This window comes from Lytechinus pictus, chromosome 9, assembly GCF_037042905.1.
Source record: "Lytechinus pictus isolate F3 Inbred chromosome 9, Lp3.0, whole genome shotgun sequence".
Lineage (NCBI taxonomy): Eukaryota > Metazoa > Echinodermata > Echinoidea > Temnopleuroida > Toxopneustidae > Lytechinus > Lytechinus pictus.
In genome coordinates, this window is record NC_087253.1 from 21,452,188 (window position 1) to 21,477,936 (window position 25,749).

The window sequence follows — 25,749 nt, forward strand, 5'->3', positions numbered from 1 at the left end:
TCGCTCTTACTACGGGGAAACTCTCTACAACACATCGATTCCTTTGAAAATGCAATTAAAATCACAATGAGGCTTTTGTCGAAAGTTGGTGGACTGGGAGAGTAGATCATCTGAAGATTTGCCATGGAAGACCAATTGCAAATATGTTGTTGTCCAGAGTCAAGAGATTCCGATGCTGTCCTGGTCCATCAACTTTCGACAAAAGCCTCTCAGCTCTCCATTGTGATTTGACTTGCATTTTCAAAGGAATTGGTGCGTTGTAGAGTTTCCTCCTGGGAAATGCGAAAGGTCCGGAATTACCCTCCTAAACCTAATAAAAAATGCATCAAGCAAATCTGACACAGGAATTAGCAATTTTATCAAGACTTTTCTAAATTTATATTTAGATGCATATTCAAATCCATGATTTGTTACAATTTACATTTCAGGCATAAAAATAAAGTCCCTCTGATCTGAAAGGACAACCAAGAGAGTTTTCCATGAAGTGTCTTGTCATTGATTGTCACTGGCAAATTTCTCTTGGCCAATCAAAGGCAAGGATTTCAGTAGCTTTTAACATTCATCAATGAAAATCACTCACAAACCCTTTCATGAAACCTTCCCCTAGACTAATACTGAGGTGATCACATCACCAGTAAAGTACACCACAATTTGTTCATTGCCCCAAAAGGGCCAAAATTGAAGACTTTCCTTTTTTATGACATTTTTTAATAACTGAACAAAACTGCCAGATATCAATAATCTCAATAAATTTCAGTCTTTGATTTCAGTCTTTAATGGTCTCAATTCATATTTTGATTCCTCAAATAGTGTTATATCATGTGTCAAAAAGTGAATAAAATCATAGACTTTCAACCATCCAATACAGCCATACACCTATTAATCTGATTTTTTTTTTTTGACTGCTGAAATCCTCTGAGGATCTTTCATAAAAATTGTGACAATAAGAACTACTTCTGGAATACAAACAATAACATTATTCAAGGTATGCATTATATGCGTTTCTTTAAAATTACATGTTGAATAAAAGTATAAAAATATAGTACAACAAAGCAGGTATGGACCAGCAGGATTAGACACAATGGCCCGAATTCACAGGGTGGTTTTGAAAACCATCAGTTGAACCCATGGATTATGCAGATTTCCTGTATAAATTATGGTTATTTACCGCATATATTAAAAAAATGTCCAATGCTGATGAACACGTTTGTCACAGTGCGCCAAATTGACACCTGTTGCCATGGTGAAGTGGGCTATTTTATTCATGAGTCCACTGTTGAAGAGTAGACTCATTAATTCGAACAGTGGATAAACAAGGCAACAAGCGTCAATTTGGCTTACTGTGACAAAAGAGTGCTAAGCATTGGACATTTTTTAATATACGTGGTAAGCGTAATTTATACAGGAAATCTGCATAAACCATGGGTTCAACCGATGGTTTTAAAAACTACCTTTGTGAATTCGGGCCAATAGTTTTGAGAGGCGGAGTATTGGGCAAAAACAATATGGCCCCTTAAATGGTATTATGTCTAATCCGGCTTGATCCTTGACTGCAACAGAGAACATAAACGTTATGCAACATTATTATTGCTACTAATCCAAGGATGAGTTGAGGCCGAAATCAAAGCTACAATTTGCCGGTCTTGTGCTTGGTCTATGTCAAGTGAACATGCATGGAATCCTTGCATTTGATTGGCTGTTGATCAGCGTTACCATGGTAGTTACCATTGGATGGCAAAGTTACCATAATTGTAACTTTTATGCAATAGGGCCCTGGTCTGATAGCATGGTGTACAAGAAGCAGAAACTTAATTTCTAGTACTGAGAGGGCATCATTACATGATGCATGGCTGACTAGCTAATCAAAATGAAGCAAGAAATACAAGAGTGGAGCGTTGTGGCCCAGTGGATTAGTCTTCTGACTTTGAAACAGAGGGTCGTGGGTTCGAATCCCAGCCATGGCGTAATTTCCTTCAGCAAGAAACTCATCCACATTGTGCTGCACTCAACCCAGGTGAGGTGAATGGGTACCCGGTAGGAAGAAATTCCTTGAATGCTTGAGCGCCTAGGCAGCTCAGCTAAAGCCGGGGTAATAATAATAGCAGGGCCCGCTGGTAGAACAGTTTTCGAAACTGAAGTGGCTACCCTGGGTAAATATACCTATATTATTATATTATTATATATAAGAAGTATCTTGATGAAGATATAATAGTCCCATATGATCTTCAAATTATTATCATATATTATAAATTCATGATCACTACTTATTTTTCAACTTCTTGGCTGCAGCATTGACCACCCTTTAAAATGGTAGATTGCCACTTGGTCTACTTTCCATTGGTCTCATTCCAAATAGCCTAATACTAGCTCGTCTACAACCAGTTCATCTACTAACCATTTGGTCTAATTGCCATTTAGCCCATTCACCATTAAAAAAAATTCCACTTAGGCTGTACCAATTTGATTTATTAACACTTGGTCTAACCTCACATAGTCTATGAACTGTTCATGGACCAATATTTCTTTTGATAAAGTAAAAAAATATGAGTGGGCAAAGTGGAAATAAGACCAACTGGACAATAGACTAAGTGGGCATTAGACAAAGTGTAGTTGTAGACCAAACAGAAATGAGAGTAAATGGGTTTGGCCTATATGGAATCCGACCATCTGGGGTGTAAACCGAGTCTAACAACATTAGTCTATATGGCTAGATGAATCTGTTCATGGACCAGATTATCTTTGACAAAGTCAGTGCAATGTAATAAGTAGACAAAATGGAAATTAAACAAGCTGAGCAGGAGACTAAATGTCAACGAGTCTAGGTGGGTATTAGGCCAAAAATGGTGTAGAGGGTTCCATGACAATCGCTCCACAGTAAATTCCACACACTAATGGAGTGACCAACTTCAACCCTGGATTTAACACTATACCCTATCCTAAGCCTAACAACCCTAACCCTAACTATAACCCTATATCTTAGATGAAATAGAGCAATTGTTCCCGGAGCAAATGTTGTGTCACCGGTGCAGATCAAGTGCTAATGACGTGTGACCATCTAAGAAGGTGAAGATCTGCTATCAGACCAAGTGAATATAAAGCAAATAATGTTGCAGAGCTCGTTGGATCGTGTGTAGATGAGGGTCTATAGTCCTAGATGATCGTTTATGGTTTCTATGAGGTCGTTCTTCTTCCCTGTTGTTGAAAGCCCATTCTTTTGACAAAACTCCTTCAAGACTGCTACAGTCAATTTAGAAAGCTGCCATGGAGAAAATAATGATACATTCCTCATTACATCTTGTAACTATACAAGTTCAAAATACATGTCATTATTATGATTTAACTTATCATTTTCATTGGTATTATCAAGATCATCAATGTGATTAATATCAAGATCATCAACAGGATTATTATCACAAATCGCCATTATAGATAGTTTTCTTCATTATAAGCATCATCATCATCATCACCATCACCATCATCTTCATCATCATCATCATCATACCATCATTATCATCACATCATCATCATCACCATCATCACCATCATCATCATCATCTTCATCATACCATCATCATCATCATCATCATCATCATCATTACCATCATCATCATCACCATCATCATCATCATCATCATCATACCATCATCACGAATTTCATCATCAACATTATTGGGATCTTAATTCACCATTATACATGCATACCCTCATCATACTATTAATACAAGATGGATTCCAGGGGGCAGAGAAAGGGGTTTGGGAAAGATGTTTGGGAAGGGGACAAAAGATGAGGGGTGGGGCAGCGAGAAGATGAGAGGGAAAGAAGGGGATGACGGGGCTGCCTTTAATAACTATTTGATATTGTACAACGCCTACTTAGCTTGTTGTACGCGAGCAAATGGGAGGCTGAATGTCAAACATTCGTACCGTTGCACAAAAGACGTACCATCCAAAATGTACCGTTGCACGGCTTTAGGAGGTGACGTCACAATACGATTTAATTCATTGCGCTAGGTAAAAAGGAACAATACGTGTATAAGCCAACTGGCTAAATGCGCAAGGCTGCCCAAGGTCTTGTGCGCTTGTGGGATTTTGCTTTCTGCTTTCGGTATTTTTGCTCCCTTTTCATAGATTACTATAGGGATAAACTCTTTGTTTTTTCATATTTTCGCTAAATTCCGAGGCGTTGTACAACACAAATAGCGAATATTCTTATTCGTGCAATGGTGCGAGATTTCGCATTCGGTGAAAGAAAGAAACGCTCTATTCAACTCGGCTCACGCCTCGTTGAATAGAGCATCTTTCTTTCACCTCATGCGAAATCTCGCACCATCGCACTCATGCCTATTCGCTATTTGTATATTGATGTCTCATTTTACAAATAACTTGATGTCTTAGAATTGAGTGCCATTCACAAGTCTCAAACACCACCTGTCATTGGTAGATCATAGGTGTGTTGAACAATATGTGCATGCAACAATGATCTTGATTGGTCATTGGGGAATCTGCAATTTATTCCAATGCTTTGTTTCAAAGAGCCCTAAATGAATTAGATTGTTACCTTTCCTTTTCTTGCTTCTTCAGCAACATCAATGGTACCACCGGCCGCCTACAGGAAATAAGACAGAAAGAGAGAGAGAAAGGGAAGGACAGACAGAAATGGAAAAGGGATAAATAAAATGAAAGCAAGATGGATAGCAGGAGAGGAGGGAAAAATGACACAGAAGGGAGAGATAGAAAATTTAAAATTGATTATTTGATTCTAGCAGAATAATCACACAAGTGCACCCTAATAAGGAACCTGTTTCATAAAACTTGTTATAACACCAAATTTGCAATAGCAGTTTACCGATTTTGTTTTTGTATATTTGTAAATCCCGACTAGTGAGGAGAGCTTCATAACAGAAACTAGTTTTTCTTTTAGTCATCCTCAGGCACTAGTTGGTGGTAATTTCTTCCTCTTTACATATTCTTCTTGTCTTTTGCCTGGAAATAAAATAAATGAAATAAATAAATAAATGAAAGAAAATAATTGGCACAATATAAATAGAAACCTGAGAACTAAAGTTAGTCTAAGACCTGATAATGTTGCTCCATACAATTGTATGGCCAGCTGAAATTGATGAAAAATCAAGAGTGACTCTTATAACTAAACAGAAGTCATTCACAAACGTTTGAGCAGTCTGAAACGGGGAGAATATCCACACGCTTCCTATCATTGGGCCCATGCTATGGGACTAATTTTCAAACAGCATGTTAAGTGTTTCCTATGCACTCATCTTTTTAGAAGACTCTGCTTCTGAATATATTCTTCTATTTCTGCTGCTTTCATATGTAAAATTACCGAAGAAAACTATTTAAAAAACTTATGAAAGAGAAGACCTATACCTTCTTCCTTGCAGCTGGTTTGGCTGTTGGATCGTACCCTTCCGGAAAGACAGACTCCATGAATTCTCTAATGGCTGGCCCCGCCCTCTTCTCTATCATCTCATTGTTGGGTGCTGTGTGATCTACCATTTCATCGGCTGTGTCCCTGTCGAGAGCGAGAGCCTCTAGGTTTCTGTAGTGTGTCTGGAGTACAGGGTTCTCAAAGTTCTCTGAGGAAAACTTGAACTGTAGGCTCTTGACGACCTTCTTGGCTTTGTCGATTTGGTCCAGCGTCGCTGAGGGATTTAAAGAGATGTGGAGAGCGTTAAGGAAATCTTAACTTTCCTGAATCACATTAAAGGCATTGGTTAATGTTACAAAGATTACAAAGGTCTTTTTTTAATTCCTGGGGGCCGTTTCATAAAGATGTTCGCAAGTTAAGAGTGACTTTAAGAACGACTGGTGAACCTTTCTAACGTGCCAAACCATCGCCAATGAATATACCATTTACCACAAGAAAGGATCACTAGTCATTCTTAAAGTCGCTCTTAACTTACGAACAGCTTTATGAAACACCCACCTGAACTCTGATGTACATTGTAAGATTTTTAAAAAATCCAGCAATTTCATGTCATCTCTTACTGAAACAAAATCATCATTTAATTTAGATGCTGGGGATTCTACTTACTGTTTGGTTTCCAATTCACTTGGTCTTATACCCACATACATTCTCATAGGCCCGTATTCTGAAGTCAGGTTTAATCTAAACTCTGGTTAAAAGTTGTGGTTTAACTATGGACAGCAAACAGTTGCATAAATCTCTAACAATATAATATAAATGTATCAGCTCATTTTTCTCTCAAATCATTCTTACCTGTTTCGGAAAGGTAAATAAGATAACTTTCTTCACCATTCACGAGTTAGGAAAGAGCACAGTAAGCATAAGAAACATGCAATGTAAGGAAAATTTTGACATGTTTGGCTTTCCATAATTTTAGCACAGAGTTAGACCATGGTCTAAGTTAATCCTGACTTCAGAATATGGGCCATATAGTCTAATGCCAAAAGAGTCAGATTTCCTCATCATGAATCATCAATTTGCACCTTATCAGTAGATGTTTAGATTCACAAGCAATTCATCTAACCATATAGACAAAATGGTGATAGACAAAAGTGGATATTAGACAAAATGGGCGTATCCCAACGTAAAATTTGACAGAATGGTTAACAAGGTAAAAAGTAATTAGAACAAATGGTTAGTCAATGATCTGTGCCCCGTCTTACAAAGAGTTACGATTGATCCAATCAGTCATAACTCTATGGAAATCCATCAGTGTCATAATTTTTTTTTTAGGGAACTTGCACAATGTACTTTATGAACAAAGAGAAGCACAGTGAATAAAAAATTAAAAAAATGAATGCATGAATATACATCACAGTTGGAAAATGTTTGAAAAATAATGCATAATACATGTTGACGTTGCTGGCCATCCATAGTTGTGATTGATCGGATCAATCGCAACTCTTTGTAAGACAGGGCCCTGGTTATAGACGAACTAGGATTAGACAAATGCCCTGTCTTACAAAGAGTTACGATTGATCCAATCAACTTAACTCTATGGAAATCCATCAGTGTTATAATTTTTTTCAACAGGAAATTTGCACAATGTCCTTTGTAAACAAAGAGAAGCACAGTGAATTTTCAAGAAAGCAATGAATACATGAATATACATCATAGTAAGAAAATATTTTGGGTGATTCCATACGTGTCGTACGGGACATTTAGAGAACATTTGACAGTTTTTTTACAAGGAAAACAAAAAAATATTCCAGTAACTAAAGGTGATCATCAAGTACTACCAGAGTGTTAGAAAAACCAAGACTTAACATGACTTGAATTCACATCCTGTATAATACAGATTTAAAATAGTAATGTGTCATACGGACGCAGAAAAAGTGGCTTTTTTAGAAACCTCAAGTTTGTACTCTAAAGTCTGTGAGTTGGACTGATAATTTTCATAGAAACTGAACTCAAATTGATATTCAATTACCCAAGAACAAACACATCTATGAAAGAAAGCAAAATAAACATTCATGAATAAATAAAGCAAATTACAATTTTCGAGAACATTGTGGCGTACGGGACATCTCTAAATTGAAGCCAAACTTTCTTACTTTATGTCTCTTCGACTTCTTCAATCACTTTATCTGGCTGATGATAATGATAATCCTATCAAACTAAAGACATTCATTATGTTAGAAACCGCTATTGGCTGAATATTTCTGTCAATATATCATAAACAAAATAATGTGTCGTACGGGACACTTGTGTGTCGTACAGGACACTTGTGTGTCGTACGGGACATTTGTGTATCGTACGGGACACTTTTGTGTTGTACAGGCACTTGCGTGTTGTACTGGGCAGCCTGAATAAAACAATGAACTTTTTATCAATCAGAAGGGAAGCATTGCCCCTAAATTCTTCCTTTTTAATGAAAAGTCTTTTAATAAGTAGTCATTCAGGACAATCTAATTAAGTAACCTCAATATATACAATCGGGAGCAATAAGTCATCATTTTTTTTCATGATGGGAAATGTACAAGGGTTCATTCACAGCATGTTTACGAGCTGAAAAACTTGAGGTTTTGTGTGAAGTTATATTTTAGTGAATTAATTGATAATTTCCAATACATTTAAACAATGAATGAATGAAACTGTTTGTGTAAATTATGGGGATAAAAAGTTATAATTTTTCATATAAAATGTATATATACATGATATATGTCACAACTGTCACTTGTAATTCCACAAAATATTTTTTTCTAAAGAAATGCGGTTCTACTTTTTCAAACCTTTCTGCATTTCATGAAACCATATGGTTTGTCTTATTTTCCAGATTTTTTTCTTTTACAACTTGAAAAAAGTAAGGAGTTTCAATACTGTATATAAACAAGTGGAATGCCTCTGGCCGTCTCACCTGCATCACGCGATTCAATATAGCAGCAGTGCTGATTTTGAAAACTACTATAACTCGCACAAGATGTTCAGTGATACTTGGTTACTCTTATTTCCATGTTTTATGAACTAGACCAATACACTTATAGAGATATGATGGCAATTCAACAAATACCCCCAACGTGGCCAAAGTTCTTTGACCTTACATGACCTTTGACCTTGATCATGTGACCTGAAACTCGCACAGGATGTTCAGTGATACTTGATTACTATTATGTCCAAGTTTTATGAACTAGACCAACACACTTTCAAATTTATGGCTGTAATTCAACAAATACCCCAATTTGGCCAAAGTTCATTGACCCTAAATGACCTTTGACCTTGATCATGTGACCTGAAACTTGCACAGGATGTTCAGTAATACTTGATTACTATTATGTCCAAGTTTCATGAATCAGATCCATAAACTTTTAAAGTTATGATGGTAATTCAACAGATACCCCCAATTCGGCCAAAGTTCATTGACCCTAAATGACCTTTGACCTTGGTCATGTGATGTGAAACTCATGCAGGATGTTCAGTGATACTTGATTAACCTTATGTATAAGTTTCATGAACTAGGTCCATATATTTTCTAAGTTATGATGACATTTCAAAAACTTAACCTTAGGTTAAGATTTTGATGTTGATTCCCCCAACATGGTCTAAGTTCATTGACCCTAAATGACCTTTGACCTTGGTCATGTGACATGAAACTCAGGCAGGATGTTCAGTAATACTTGATTAACCTTATGGCCAAGTTTCATGAACTAGGTCCATATACTTTCTAAGTTATACTGTCATTTCAAAAACTTAACCTCAGGTTAAGATTTGGTGTTGACGCCGCCGTCGCCGCCGCCGCCGCCGCCGCCGCCGTCGCCGCCGCCGCCGCCGCCGTCGCCGTCGGAAAAGCGGCGCCTATAGTCTCACTCTGCTATGCAGGTGAGACAAAAATTAGTGATCATCAAGGGAAGTCCAAATAGATGATTGATATGTAATTTTTTTTTGCATCTTATAATAATTCTACATTAGCATGCAAGAGGAATTCATCTTTCAGGCTAGGGTGAATCAATTATACAGGTTTTCTTTTCATGCTCAATGACAAAGAAAATAACCTGCTCTGACCAGTGAAAATCACCAGTTTAGCTGAAGGGATTCACAAAAGAATACGCCTACATGAAATCAATTAAAATGTTTAGAATCACCTATTTCATGTTCTATGGAGATAAAAAAGTACTTTTTCAGTTCACTTTATGTCAAATCAATTACTTGAATTAAAATAGGCCTACTATTTATAGTTTCTGAATCCAAATCCTGCAATTAAATGCATTATATATTGTGTGTCGTACGGGACAACTTTTAATAGGACAATTATTGAAAAATGAAGTGCAGTAATTAGATCCTTATAGGATAAATCGATCACCCATGGGTCAAAGAAAGAGAAACTGATATTGTGAAATTGCATCATCGAAAATAAAATTGTAGGAAAAACTTTTGCATTTTCATGTGTCGTACGGGACATTGCCAAAAATAGGTTCGGAAAAATCAGGGCTGCCCCTATTATGGATCATGAAAATGTTGTAGATATTACTTGGAACCATCAATGATACATTATTCCATTGACCTGCAATATTTTCAATCTTCTCGTGCTTTGCCAATAATTGTTTCAGGCAGTGTTTGTACTTGACTATTTAATTAGCAAAATTATTGAAAATTGACAATTCCATTGTTCCCCCCCAAAAAAACTATATCTGACTTCACTTTTGGTTAAAACTCATAATTTTCGTAAAATTTAGGTATCATAGTAAAATATTACACTACATATGACTTATTCAAAGCATGTTGAAATTTATGATATTTTTGAAGTTCTAGTTTGGAATCGCCCTTTTGAACAAACATGCATTATGTAGACGTTGCTGGCCGTCCATAGTTGCGATTGATTGGATCAATCGGAACACTTTGTAAGATGGGGCAAAATGAAAAGTACACAAAGCAGAGCCCAATCTTATAAAGAGATGCGATTAATCCAATCAATCACAACTATGGAAAGCCAGCAACGCCAACATCTTGAATACATGTTTGTTCAAAATATTTCCTAGATAAACTGTATATTCATAAATCCGTGGTTTTCTTGAAAATTCACTGTGCTTCTCTTTCTTTTCAAAAGACATTGTGCAAATTTCCTGAAGAAAAAAATATGACATTGATGGATTTCCATATACTTGAGATTGATTGGGTCAATCATAACTGTTTGTAAGACGGGGTCCAGGTGTAAACCAAGTGGCAATTTACCCTCTTACCCAGTGCGCGACACTGGCACTGGTCCGACGGTCCCAGACCGGTAACTTTTCAGAAATAGCCAGATTTACTGGTCCTACATGACCAGTAAACAATATATCAAACAGATACAAATGATATTTTCCACTCTTGTAAGTTTTAATAATGGCTCTGACATCTTAAAAAAATGACTAATTGAGAAATGGCTCTCATGAATTATGTTGTGTGTGGGTGTACTGTTTGTTTGCATGTTTTTTAGGGGGAAATAAAATTAATAAAAGACAGCAAAATAAACTTACTGTAGGTCTTTAAGAAATATTTTTTCTTTATTTTGGGGATCAGTAAATTTTAGGTTTGAACCAGTAAAAAATGGAAAAACTTGGTATTACTGGTCCGACATGAACAGGTTGGACCAGTAGAAAAAAAGGGTTAGTGTGGAGCCCTGTCTTACCTCTAGGGTTAGTGGGATGTTCTAGTGTTCTGATGTCATCTGAGAAAGGCAAGAAAATGAGATGAAATCCGGGAGGGGCAATCTTAACTGATTTCTCATCAAGCTCCTCTTTCTGTGATAAATATGTGGGAATAGAACAATATTGTGTAATTTTGACTTCTTTCGACAATCTTCATACCAGACAACACAATTTCTATTTGTTTATTTCATTTCATTTCCAGAAATATAATAATGACACTCATAACAATAGCAAATATCTGTACATTGATAATAATCATCAATACATTATGATTTGATAATGAATTTGTAAAACAATAAGACAAAAGTGCTATGTGAACAAGAAGTTACATTTATGTGCGTCTTTAAAGGAAAATGAAACTCTTGGAGCAAGTTAGCTTTTGTGAAAGCAGAAAAATCAAGGAATAAGATCAACAAAAGTTTGAGTAAAATAGGACTAGCAATAGAAGAGTTATGAGCATTTGAATGTCGAGATCACTAATGCTATGGAGATCGTCCCATTGGCAATGCGACCAAGATCTATGATGTCACAGATGAACAACTCTCCCCTTTTGGACATTGAAAATATACCCCAAAACATCTCTTTTTGCTCATTCTAATCATATGACAAACGATTCATCAATGATATAATGTTGTGAAACCTCTGTACTTGTCCTCTCATAAAGAGAACACCTCACCTTGTGATATACTCTATAAAAGTGAGAATATAAGTGAAATAAGTACTAAAGTAATGAGGGAGTTGTACGTTTGTGACATCACAGATCTTGGTCGCATTGCCAATGGGAGGATCTACATGGCATTAGTGATCTCAATATTCAAATGCTCATAACTTTCTTATTATTCATTCAATCTTCCTCAAACTTTCAACAATATGTTTCTTTGATTTTTCTCTTTGATATGGATTCAGCTGGTTTCAAGTGTTTCATTCTCCTTTAATATCCCAATCGTAAGAGCAGGCTATTCTTTATATAATAATGATAATATAGGGTATTAATGCACAAATCCACCTTGAAAGGTGTCAAAAACTCTCCTGTATTACCCCAGCTAAGCTCGTCTACCAATCCCAGTGCTCACAGTTTTTAAAGGAATTGTTCCTGTCAGTAGAATCAACCTCACCAGTGTTGAGTGCAGCACATTGTGTATGAAGTTTCTGATGAAGGAAATTACACCGTGGCTGGGATTCAAACCCATGACCCTTCAGTTTTAAAGAGAACAGTCAGAACCACCAGGCCACAGTGCTTTATACATGTATATCTACTAGACTGACCTGAGGCAAGAGGGCAACAAACTTCGGAGATGTGTTCTTGCGCGGAATGTAACGACAGATGGCAACCACGTCTCGGGCCGAGCATCTTTGCAGGAGGGCATTGAAGACCGTGTTGCTTCCCGCAACCGAACTCTCGTCGGGGAATAGGAACTGGGCTGGTCTGACGTGAAAGTATTTCTTCAGGGCTGACCTTGGCTTAAAACCCATCAGCAATAGCCCTATGAAAGGAACAACAAAACACACATCAAATGCTGGATACTTGCGATGTCGCTTACTAAGAGTTAAAAATAATCAGATGTACACCATGCACATTACAAACCCCTTTGAGAGAATCATTTGTCCCCAATGCTATTCATTACTTTAACTTAATGCTCAAGTCCGAAGGTCTGTGTCTTGCCCCCGTAATTATGGCATGAGTAGTTCATGAACTGAAGTAAGAATAGAGTACAATGTCAGACGTACAAGAATATTATGTTATGGAATTGGACACTACAAACCTGGATCGTAAAATTTCTTCACTTCAGCGACCTCATCCTTCTCAAAGATGATGTTTTTCCCTCCATACGCCTGATACTTCTTGATGTCAGACGGCATAAGAAGCTCTCCAGTATCCTTTAAAAAATTATCATTATTTTTTTTAATTTTGGCAAAAACCAACAAACATAAAGAACACATATTAAAGCTATATGATAAGGAGGCTCACATGGATGTTGAGAAAGAAAAAAGAATTCAATGAAAAACTTGAACCTCAAATAGACAGGGCTATTTCGTCGCCTAAGAAGACCGAGGGGGGGGGGCTGATTCAGCCCCCCCCTTATGATCTCGGCCGTCGATCGTGCGATAGCGACGAAAATTGGCACGCGCATTACCCATGGCATCATCTACAAAACTATAATATCAAATTCTGCGAAAAATCTCATTGCTCATTAATTATGCTAATTTATGCGTAAAATCATAAGTTTGCTCTAATTAATAAAATAATGCCCCTAAAATGCTAATTTTTGTTTCACATACTCTAGATAGGCATCTGATCAAATTTATTTTTCAAAAATTTCACCATCACATTTATTTTCTTATGTATTCTATTGTTTTCCAAATTTCCAATGTATTTCTTTGTTTTTCGACTTTTTGTTTTTTTATTGTTTTTTCAATGGAAATTGTCGGGGACTTTATTTTGACCACAAAAAATATAAAATTAATTGATTTTAAGCAGTAAAAGGAAAAATAATGATACATTTGTGAATTTTGGGTCTACATGCTCTTACGAAATGTTGTGTAATTTCGGTACCGCGTACCCGGGGGTCACAATTTTGGTCTCAAAAGTTGTGCAAGACTTGAAAGTAAAAAGTCAGCGAGCGACGCGGTCAAAAAATTTCAAGCGGCGGATTTATCGCGAAAAATGTCGAGGGGGGGGCTGAATCAGCCCCCCCCCAGTCTTCTTAGGGTTAAAGTAATGTAACTCTGAGTCCCAGGGTTCCCAGCATGCAAAGAAATAAATTTCATGACAAATATTCCAATTTATGTTACAGTTTCACATCTTTTCTACGTTTTTTTATGATTTGTTGTTTTCATTTGCAACGAGGTTTTTTCCGATTTTGGTGCCGATCAACGTTCCATGAATTTTTCCTGATTTGAGGCATTTTTATCAAATTCCGTGACTGGAAAAAGAGTAAAATAATTTTCCTGGGAGCTCTGGAGTATGTGCACCAGGTGGCTGTTTCATAAAGCTGTTCTTAGGATAAGACTTTACGAATGATGGGTGATCCTGTCTTGTGGTAACTTATGTGCACCAAAATGTCAATTGGTGTTGATTGAGCTCTTAAGAAAGGATCCCCAGTCTTTTGTAAAGTTGCCAGTAACTTCAAAACAGCTTCAGGAAACACCCATGTGCAGAGCCACATAACACAAAGGTTAGCGATTAATCGCTAAATCAAATGGCCAATCAAGACCAGCGTTGCATGCGAATTTTGATCAGCGGGCTGACTAGGAACTTATCAGCGTTTTATTTTTATAATCATATTTCATATTCCATTGGTAAGCTCTCTATATTTGTTACTTTAGAGCGTTGTGCATGTCCTCCTGGTATTTCATCAGGCTGGAAATGGTCACTACAAATCAGGTGATGCCGCCTGTATTTGTAGAATTGATTTGAAGAATTTTTCAATCCACTTACTAAAAAGTTCCTTGTTTCTGTCTTGGTTTGGAATAGGATGAAAGGTTTTCCCCCACTCCTCTTTCCACTTTTGTTGGTACACCCGAAGGCCTGGCAGTACGGCATGATCTTGAATGCTAGCGAAAGATCATATGCCTACTAATCGCGGCATACGTAATTACATACAGGATACTCAGTTGAGTATTTCACGAGTAGAGCGCGATTTTGTCATATCTTCGCTGGGGGTCGCTGGAATCCCAGACAAAATGGCATACTGCTAACGACCGAATACTCGTCTCATAGCAGACGATTATTGCATTTTAAAAGTTGAATAACTTTGATATTTGGAGGCCTACAGACCTGCGCGATACATCAAATTGTAGGTAATAATGTCCTCTATTTGATATTAGCGGTAATGTAAATATGCAAAACCTTCATTCTCTTTTAATTGTTAACCTTTGTGTTAGGGGCCCCCCAGGAAAGGTGAAAATAATCAAAGTAAGTTATCAACTTGGAAAATATATCATGAAAAAATAAATCCATGGCAAAGCACTGCTTTCCTAATGTCCCGACATTCAAAGTAAATGTATGACAAATAAAAGCTAGATTATGTCTGAAGGTTTGCATTGTGGTATGGACAATCATGGAAGTGGTTCACCGTACACCATGTGTCAAGTTCTGGAAGGACTGGAGATAGGAAGTGAAATCCTTCGTATTGTATTTCTCACCTCACAGTACATCTTGGATTTTCCCTTGAGAGCTTCGTTGGTCTGCCGATGTAACTTGATAGGATACGGTTTGGTCTGCTGTCTTACGAGGGTGTAACTTCAAATATAAAAACAAAGACAATGACAATGATTTTATTTCTTTGACGGCCCCTCCCGGGGGCATGGAAGAAATATAACGGGTTATAACAAAGGCAATGATTGCAGGGTGCTACATAAGCACTAGCCTGATTGCCCAGGGCAAGTAAAATTTAGAGTCGCGCAGGTGTTTTGAAGTAAAGACCAAAACTACTTGCCCGAATTGGACAAGCAAAATTTTCACAGTAGAATGACAAAATTTAAGGTCGATATGATATATTGACCCTAATTTTTGGTCATGACAGGCAAGATAAAATCACTTTGAAAAAAGAAATGAACTCACAAAGTAGATCAGTTCATGTCAAAAGAGAGAAAAAGGTCAATGGTTTATAGAACCACAAAATTTTCTTTTGGAGAGGTAAAACTTCTTTTTAATGATTTTTTTCGGGCAAGTGAAATAGATTTTTAGGCAAGTATATTCCAATTATTTAAAAATTTACTTGCCAGACTGGGCAAGTGCTTCTAAAAAGTTATATAGCACCTTGTGATTGGCATAAGAAAAATACAAACAAAGGTAAAAAAAAAAGAAGCAAACATGATAATAATAAACATACATGAATGTACAATATAAGAGTAATAATAGTAACTGGTACAAATTGAGCCATCAACCCCCAGAGAGTAGCAAAAGCTATACCGTATTTTGTTCTCCTTGATCCGGAAGCCGGAACAAAGACACACACCCCTCTGAGCACATGAAGGCGCAATCCAACAAAATCTGAAACCATGCCCTAATACCAGACTGTAATCAATACAGTCGACTACATTAAAGATGACATCAAAATTTGGACATAATTAATTTACAAAACCTTGACAGATTTTTCAAGTCTTTCGTATTTCCCATATTAAACAAATTGTGCATTTTAAGAACATTTGGTCTGACAAGATATTACCCTCTAATGAAAGCTTTTGTTTCACCTACAAGAGCAGGACAATTAAACACATAATGAAACTCGTTACCTGGCCCATGTGAGTCACATAACGTACAAGATTGCAGACCCTAATTGGACAGGTAACGACTAACGAAAATTAGCAACAGACAATCTATGATTTCCCACAACGATATTTACATGCACAGAGTTCAATCCTATCTGCAAAATCTAATTTCACTAGTTTTCAAAACCAAAATCTTGTTAGAATATCCTATAATTCATGCATAAACGACTTTTATTAATTTCAGCATTCCACTCCTGTTTTGCAATATCATCCAATCTGAGACTCACAGTTGACTTAACCCACTTAATGTCAAGATCTATAACTTCAACAGTCCACAGGTTAGACATCCTGCATGTATCCAAAATGTCTTCCACTTTTACTATCCATGGTGACTTATAAAGGTCCCTATCATGAAGTTGACGCAAAAGCCTATAAATCATACTAGAAAGTTTAGATTTTCCATTTTCTTTGACGAATCCTAGCCCAAAAATTCATCATACGCTTTTCAATAATATGATGCAGACTGACTCTTCCCAATGCACTATATGCCATACAATTTGCAGACCCTCAACTACTAGGCAACATTTGTATACATGTAGTGCCTGGTAGACTGTTTCTATCAAAACACTGTAAACTAATTTCCTTTCATTTTCAATAATCTGATTTGCATATTTGGATTGACAAAGTTATGAATAATTTTTCTAAATTTGTTATTATATATATTTTCAATGTTGTTCACCTTATTTTATATTATATGTTCTATTTTTCATATGGAGATGTTGAGAATTAAAAGCTGAAAGCAAGCTTCTTGACTGTGCCAGTAAATCATAACATTACTTACATGCCCACACCTAGCTCCAGTCCTTTTCCAAGAGAGAACGGAATCCTTCCCATGGTCCTTTTCTTGTGTTCTTTTGCCCGTACCCTCGCTAGGAGCTCATCAAACTTCTCAGATGCATTCGGGATGATGCCCTCTTCATCCTCACCTGTATGAACAATGTCCTGCAAAGAAAAATCGTTATTATTATTATTATAAATAAGAGTTCCAAGCATCTCAAGAAACCAGGGGACTGTTTCAGGAAGTTGTCAGCACTGACAAGCTGTCTTTCTCTGACAGTTACCATAGTAACAGTCAGAGGCCAGTGCCTCTCAGCTAATCAAAACCAAGGATTTCAATAAAATTGTCTGCACTGACAATTTAATCAGTGCTGACAACTTTCGTGAAATGCCCCCCTCCCCAAGAAATCCCCGATTTGCTACTGATTTTCCCCTAATCAAGTCTCAAAATTCCATGACAATAGGGTCAACTAATTTCCAATTTCACATGTTTTCTATGTTGTTGAAGTGAACCATTTGGAGGGGAGGGTATGGTAAGGTAGGGTAGAGTAAGGTAGGGTAAAGTAGGGTAGGGTAGGGTAAGGTAGGGTAGGGTAATGTAGGGTATAATGTTGAATCCAGGGTTGAATTTAGTGATTTGATAAGCATGTTTACAACGGAGCAATTGACGAATGAGCAAATGTCAAGAATCCATCTTATCACCCCCTCCATGCGTTTCTCTCTCTCTCCCTCACTATAGTGTACCTGATAGAACTCTGAGAAGCCAAATTTCGTGTCTGCGTCTGGCTGCGTCATGTGCATGAGCTCAATCTCGATACCAATGTCGTAGAGATCTTTCGCCTTCTGCTTGGCCTGTCTCTGGAATGCTTTGTTGCCCTTGTGTGGGTCGTCGTTGTTGGTGAAGAGAAAAACACGCTTGTATCCCACCTTCTGTGGACTGTTAAATCAGAAATATTTGTGATTACATTTTTCTAATACTTTTGATTTCCTGTCATAGAGCAAATAGACCTTTCACCAGAGCTGATTTTCAAAGGGGTCCACATATATAAATTTTGTTTTTATCATAAAAAGAATTAAAAATGAAACTTTCAAAGTTTTTTATATTCTCAAATTTTTATGTATCATCAGCTAATTTTTTTTCCACTGATGGAAGGTAACATAGCGCACTTTGGGAACCTAACACGATGTGCGCAACATAAATACCCTACATTGTTTATTATTATTATTATTATGATCATTAACATCATCATTAGCAGTATTATTATCATTATCATTATAAAGTCACCATGAGAGGATAAGAGTGTTTTACCTTTGTGAAAACATGTTAGAACAGGTCCAGAGAGCATCGCTGAGGCTATACCCGGACTCAAATCCATATTTGTTGGCAAAGTCATTGTTCCCCTCTACAATGAGGTAAGAAAAAAAAAATGTGCATATAACTGTTTTGTGAAAGCAAAATGGTTATTAGTGTTTCGTACCTGTGTGATTCTTCTATATTTGTTCAAATTGAAAGGTACACAGCTTTCATATTGTTAAGACTAATCTTATTGACTGGTGTGTTCGCAGTTGGTAGAGCGTGCGTCTCATTACCGAGAGGTAAGGAGTTCAAGCCCCAGCCGTATCAGACCAAAACGACGTTTAAAGATGGGTTATGCTGCTAAACTGTTTGGCATTCAATGATTTAAGGGATAGAGCTATGTCGATCTGGCACTGCACAGAGGCTGCCCGGCCAACAATCAATTGAGCAAATTAATTTGGGGGTATTTCTATTTCAGATAAAATATGGATTTTCATTTTATTCTGCTCCTTAAATTGGCAACATTACCTTGAAAGAAAATGAATTAATAGATCTTGCACAAGCCAATATCATTGATGTGCAATTCCATAAAATATGTACATTCAACCCCCTATATGTGGGACCTTCCTTAAATTTTGTCTCTTGATTTCTTTTTGTTCTTTTGACATTACAAAGGACCATGTCTCCTTGGTCAGTTTATGAAGTGAAGTAAGGCTTGAGAAAATGGGGGTCGGACGTACAAAAAGGATAATTTTATGGAATTGCTCTGATAAATTAATAAATTCAACAAATAGTTGCCAATTTGCAATGAAAAACAAGGATTTGTTGTTTTCATTGCATTGCCAATTTAGAGTGTGTAATGATTAAATTTTGATGGATTTGAATTTACCTGAGTGGAAAGATTCCAATTCCAGAATTCTGCTGGCACTCGGCTGGTCAAGATCCTAAATTTACACAAAGAAAAGAACGATAAAAAAAGTGTTCAAGAATCCAACACGTGACATGAATAATTGAATAAATGACAGAAAGACAGGAGACAAGATGAAGGAGAGTTTCATAAAAAGTTTTCAATAATTGGCTCTAAACTAACCAGATGCAAGAATTTCAATAGCTTCTCACAAATAATCAGTGAAACAGGATTAATATTTGGTGACTACCCCCTCCGAAAACCAAAATGGTCCTCATAAGTTCTAAATATAATAATTACAATTTGGTCTACCAGTAATCAGATGTTGGTATGTGTTTCACTGATGTTAACTGTCAAATATCAAGTGTGTTTGTCACAGACTTTTTTTTCCTAAAGAGAGTGATTTAACAACACCCCTACTGGAAATGGTCTGGTCCAAATAGACTCCATCTCAGTATTGCCTAAGGAACCCTACAGTACGTTATGGAGATAAATTCAGGGCCCCGTTTCATAAAAGTTACTATTATGGTAACTTTGCCATGCAATTGTAACTTGCATGGAATCCTTGAATTTGTTTGGCTGTTGATAAATATTACCATAGTAGTTACCGTTGGATGGCAAAGTTTCCATAATAGTAACTTTTATGCAATGGGGCCCTGGTAATCTCTGTCAACCTCGGATGACACACATGGATAGATGTCCACTCTGAACCAAAATGTCAACTCTGAACCAATCAGGCTCTAGTCTTCTAAATTCAAGTTTGATCAATACCTGAAGAACATAAATGTGCTTGAAGCTTCCGCTGTTCTTGTCCTTTTCAGTCCCGAAGAAGACCACACCGACCAGATCCTTCTCACTGCTGATAATCTTGTTGCTCAGTACAGTCTTGGCACACTGAGGAATTAACAAAAATATAACAATGTGAATGGGGTGATATGTGGATATATCTGTAAGGTGCTTTGAGATTTGGTTCTGATGTATTTAATGGTTAAATTCACTTGGTCTAAATGCCATTGACCTCCTTCTCAGATATTCTAACACCACAAAAGATAAACCCATGGGCCCGTATTCTGAAGTCAGGTTTAACTTAAACTCAGGTTTAAAGTATGGGAAGCCAAAAGTATCCATTTTTTTTATTAAGTTGTATATTTCTCATGTTTACTGTGCTCTTTCCTGATTCATCAATGGTGAAGATAATCATCTATTTATATTTCCTAGACAATTATGAATGATTTGATAGCCAAATGAGCTGAAATATGATATCTATACCATTAGTGATTTATGTAACAATTGGCTATCCATACTTAAACCACAACTTTAAACCTGGGTTTAAGTTAAACCTGACTTTAGAATACGGGCCATTTGGTCTGTCAAATTGTGTTTATTGCTGTTCGGGCTAATACCCTCTCAGTCTAAATGCCATTTAGGCTAATGTCAGGAGGTTCTAAATTCCAATTTGTCTCATCATTATGTGCTTTGTCAAAGAAAATTTTGTTCATAAACAGTTCGTAGATAAAGTGATTTTAGACCAAGTGGATAGTAGACAATTGGGTACAAGCTAATTGGAAATTAGACAAAAAGGTAAATTGACTAAATGCCAATTAGACAAAATCAGAAGATGAGCTGGTGGTAAACAAACTAGAATTTAATCACGTGGGATGAGACCAAACTGAAAGTAGCCAAAGAGGACAAGCATTATAGACCAAGTGGAAAATTACCTATTCAATCGAATAAGCTTGACATAAAAGCAGAATCATTATTTTTGCAGCTCAGCAAAGTCTAGCCCTACGTACATTGAAGAATACACAAGGAACGAAACAACTTTAGAAATGTGAATGCTGTTCCTTGCTATAAAAAAATGTTCTTGAGAAACAAATTGTTTTCAGAGTTGAACTAATTGCTATCAATTACCTCAATACTCATCTCGAAGTGGCTCTTGTCATCGCTCTTTTCAAACATAGGCTCGGAGCAATCGATGAGGAAAATGAGACTGTCCTTCCCAGCTTTCTGCCACTCGAACCCAGCTTCATCCTCGTCATGGTCCTCATCATCACCAGCATCGTAATATCCAAAACCGGTGTTTCCGCCCCAGTTGCTCATGACTGGTTTAAAATTTTGAGAGTCTATAATCAGAGGAAAGAAAAAAAGAACCCAAGATGAAAACACTTGGCAAATATCTCTGGCGCCTTTTAGGTAGGAGTTCTGGTGACCACATCTGGCCAGTGGGATGATACAGACACTCACTGATGGTGATTCAGTGCAGTGTATTTGATCTTGATGAGTAACGGGGGTCAGGCGTTCTGGGTTCACTGAGGTACAGAAATTTGACCGGCTAAGTTTTTCTGCATTAGTTTTATATCGAAATATTCCTTTAAAAAATCTTTGCTGTATAGGCTGTATTGTATTACGGGACACTATTATGATTCTGGACGTGCATATTGCTAGTGCTGTGTAGGCCTACAAGAACAATTTTGCACCGTAGGACTTATGATCTGCAGTTCAATTTCACAGAGCAATACATGGAACAAGTTCACTTTACCATTTATCTCTAAAATGACAGAAAATGCTTGAAATATCATATAACATAGATTTGCATTAACAATTGATATATTTTCTGACAGAAATATGGGTCTGATTTGCCAAATATCAGTCTTGTCCGAGCCTTCGATCAAATTTTGATGTGTAATGTATTGTGGGTGATCTTAGGTCGACTACTAAGGGTATACCGTGCGCGAGGTTTACCGTGAGTATAGCCATCGATGATTGACAGCGCACCGATAGCATAATAAATATTGGAAAGAGTCATGATACAAGCAGCTAACATGAAAAAAATGAAATAAGTTAGCAAACACAAATTTATTACCAACATCTGCTCAGATTCGATATGAAAAAAGCAAAAAAAAAACTTAAAATTTATGCAAAAATCACACCAATTCTTTCTTACATCATTAATAATCAAGAATATCTCTACCCGTCCAGAATAATGATGTAATTCAGAAGAGGCGCTGGTCAGAAAACTGGGATCGTCCCAGTTTACAGGGACTGTCTCAGTTTTTAAAGATTTCTTTACACAAGAAATCTAGGAAAGTTCATTCACATGTCAAGTGCCGACACCGATCAAGTGTGCTAGTCAATGTAAACATATCAGGTTTCATAACAAGATTATTGGAAGACGGTAAGTCCAGGGACTCGATTTTAAGGCGCGCGAGAGCGATCGCGCGCTACATGCGCGCCTTAATCCATTTTTGGTAGCGCGATTAATAGCGCGCCTCGCGATAGCTGACCTGCGCGAAAATGCCTAAAGTCGCCCTCGAAATCACCCCAAATCATGCTTTCGGGGGCGACATAAAATCTGAATGTCGCCCCCGAAATTATTGCCGAGTGATAACAACTCAACGGCCCACTAGTGCCATATGCTCGAGCTCCGCTTACCATTTAAAAACCATCCAAAATCCACACTCAAAATCACGAATAAGCCTTAAAAGTAGCGAGTAGCGCAGTTTCAAATTCCGAAGTTGCGTTATTTTTTCTGTACCACGTATTTCCATACACATGGTACCAGGTATGGAAAAAAAAAATCAACGCAACGGTCGGGAAAGAGTTGCATGTATAGGGGTCCATTATGACTACCACCGTGTGTCATTTCGAATGCACATGTTTCCCCTACAGATATCACAATTCTGTGATAAAATAATTCGAATTACACAGGAAATAAATCCCAGAGTCTAGTAACCTAGCATTGGTGAGTTGTCATTCGGCTTTGCTTTTCAAAACGGCTTATTAACTTCCAAAATAAGTTATCTAATTTATCAATTATAACTAAAAAATCATTTGTTTTCTTTTTCTAGGGGATGAGGTATTATATCAGACAATAAATCATCAAACAAAGCTCCATCTTTTTTACAAGGACGGCGGCAGGCTCACGCATTGGCGCTTTTACTAGCTAGCCAGTTGGAGCTCTGGGGGACAGTTCGCTCAGTAAAGGCCTCAATGATGGTGATTTTCTGTTTCAGACAGAGTTTACATTTCAGGAATATTATTCAAAACTGCCAAAAAAGTTTGATGATTTCTTCATTGTCATGTATATTTAAGTTCTTAATGAATACATTCTCACCAAATTTAGACTCCCCCATAGAGAAATTAAATTTTCATGGAGATCTGCGTTTTCAAAGAACTTCAGGAAAAGTTAGGGTAAGTGGGCCTTTATTACATGTACATGGCTGACTAGGGTATTGTACTGGAATAAATGGAGTAGAAATTAGATATTGAATTCATTTATATCCAAGTCCAACTCACAGTCACACACACACGCACACACCCACACACACCCACCCATCCACACACACCCACATCCAAGATTCTAAACATGATAAATAACTTAAAAAATCATACAATATTAAACAAAAAGTAATAATTCCTTAATAAGTGAACAGGTATTCCTCAAAATACAAAAAAGTAGCATTTAAAAAGAGCCCCCGAAATTTGACAAAAAAATTAAAATAGAGCCCCCGAAAAAAAAAAAAAAATTGTCAGTGACTTAACTTTTAGCCAAAGTCAAAACCTAACTAAAACAGGTTTTACAACACACAATCTAATTACAATACATTGTAAAACAATTATAAATACTTCCTTTGGTTGTTGATTGTAATTTTATAGTACATACATTTCCTCCATCCATTTTGTTAATTGGGCAAAAAGCTCCCCTTGTATGTTGAAGAAGAGCTTTTTTAAGTGCTCCTCTACCGCTCTCCTTAAAAGTTCTAGGAGAGCTTTTTATTGCTCCCCTTATAATTATAAAACCGAGTCCCTGTAAGTCATGTAAAATAGATGGTGAACTGGGGGGAATTGAGGTCGCTGAATCCATTTTTAGCACTCTCAATTTCCGTTGATGTCTTTGTCCCGTAGGGGGAAATGAAAACAAAACGTCCCCATAGCCATAGGACAGTCTCACTTTTTCAAGAACAATTTAGTATACCAATACTAACCTCAATTTAGTATACTAATACTAACCTCGCAATATACGTGTGAGTGTATCAAGACATGATTTGTCTTGGTTTATGAATATGAGGATATCCTTGTTTTCTGGGACAATCCCAATTTTTGGACCAGCGCCTCTACAGTAATTTGTACGAGTTAATGCATTGGGCCGGTGTGGTGATTAACTGTGCTGGCTTGTAAGTTCCTGCGCCTTCGAGTCGACTCCACTCATTCAATGAACAAGGTTATGATATATATATATATGGTCGACTCGAAGGCACACGCACACATTTATTTCTATAATATTTTAATAATAAACTTTGTCTTTGACGTTTCCATTTTCATATTATACCGGTCAATTGACCGGCATGTTTCCTTTTTCATTATACACTGAAACATATGGTTAACTGACCAGCATGTTTCCATTTTCATATTATACCGGTCAATTGACCGGCATGTTTCCATTTTCACTATACACTGAATCATATGGTAAACTGACCGGCATGTTTCCATTTTCATATTATACCAGTCAATTGACCTGCATGTTTCCATTTTCATTATACACTGAAACATATGGTAAACTGACCGGCATGTTTCCATTTTCATTATACACTGAAACATATGGTAAACTGACCGGCATGTTTCCATTTTCATATTATACCCGTCAATTGACAGGCATGTTTCCATTTTCATTAAACACTAGAACATACGGTCCATTGACTGGCATATGTTTCCATTTTTTATAATACTGTCCATTTACTGGCATGTTTCCATTTTAAATAAAAGACCTTTTCTAAAACAAACACATCACACAATTGGAATGTAGCAATTATCATTATAATTTTAAGCTTAGAAAGAGAGTCAGTTGATTAAGAGCTGTAAGAAACTTCTATCCTTCTTTGCAAACACAGCAACAAAATAAACCCATCCCTGATCGTTGTTATTGTAAGTGTAACGTTAAAATCAATAAAACGACTGGGTATCTACTCTATGCTCACACGTCCAGTGAACACATGTACAGCATGCTTCGCATCACACATAAACACACGGAACACACAAACACCGCACTGTCTTAACTGACCAATCAGAGAACGGCTGAGAATGGAAATCCGTCGGTCGCTAGCCAGCAGTTTAAAATGAAATTAGTGTCCCTACATCAACATCAACGTGTGGGACTAGCAAGACCATCCTGATCCAGCAAAGGAGTTGGATCGGGCACAACAAATCAACCAATATGTAATATCTCATCACCATTTTACAAAAAACATATGGCAAAACATATACATTATATCAAGTTCAATTAAATGGATCGAATAGACAAATTGTAAACAACAGGATCAATTAAAAATACGAACCAAAATTGGTACAAAATTGGAGATCACGCGAATCAGAATCTATGTATGAAACACCA

At 36.9% G+C, this 25,749-nt stretch overlaps 1 protein-coding gene across 2 annotated transcripts; it reads right to left on the minus strand.

The window, feature by feature from the left end:
* Positions 1–347: 347 nt before the first annotated feature.
* On the minus strand, positions 348–25,749 carry LOC129268128 (X-ray repair cross-complementing protein 6-like). Of its 2 annotated transcripts, none has more exons than XM_064104920.1 (15): positions 25,694–25,749; positions 21,273–21,484; positions 20,133–20,255; positions 19,344–19,398; positions 18,467–18,560; positions 17,902–18,094; positions 17,162–17,322; positions 15,253–15,349; positions 12,870–12,984; positions 12,373–12,590; positions 11,088–11,199; positions 5,386–5,660; positions 4,559–4,606; positions 1,348–3,256; positions 348–1,232 (listed from the first exon to the last, which is right to left on the minus strand). In XM_064104920.1, exons 2-14 carry the CDS (start codon positions 21,459–21,461, stop codon positions 3,143–3,145), a joined length of 1,794 nt encoding a protein of 597 aa, XP_063960990.1. In that variant the 5' UTR covers positions 21,462–21,484; positions 25,694–25,749; the 3' UTR covers positions 348–1,232; positions 1,348–3,142. The 2 variants fall into 2 exon arrangements, with proteins under 2 accessions (XP_063960990.1, XP_063960989.1); XM_064104919.1 differs by having other exon boundaries at positions 1,370–3,256; positions 25,694–25,747.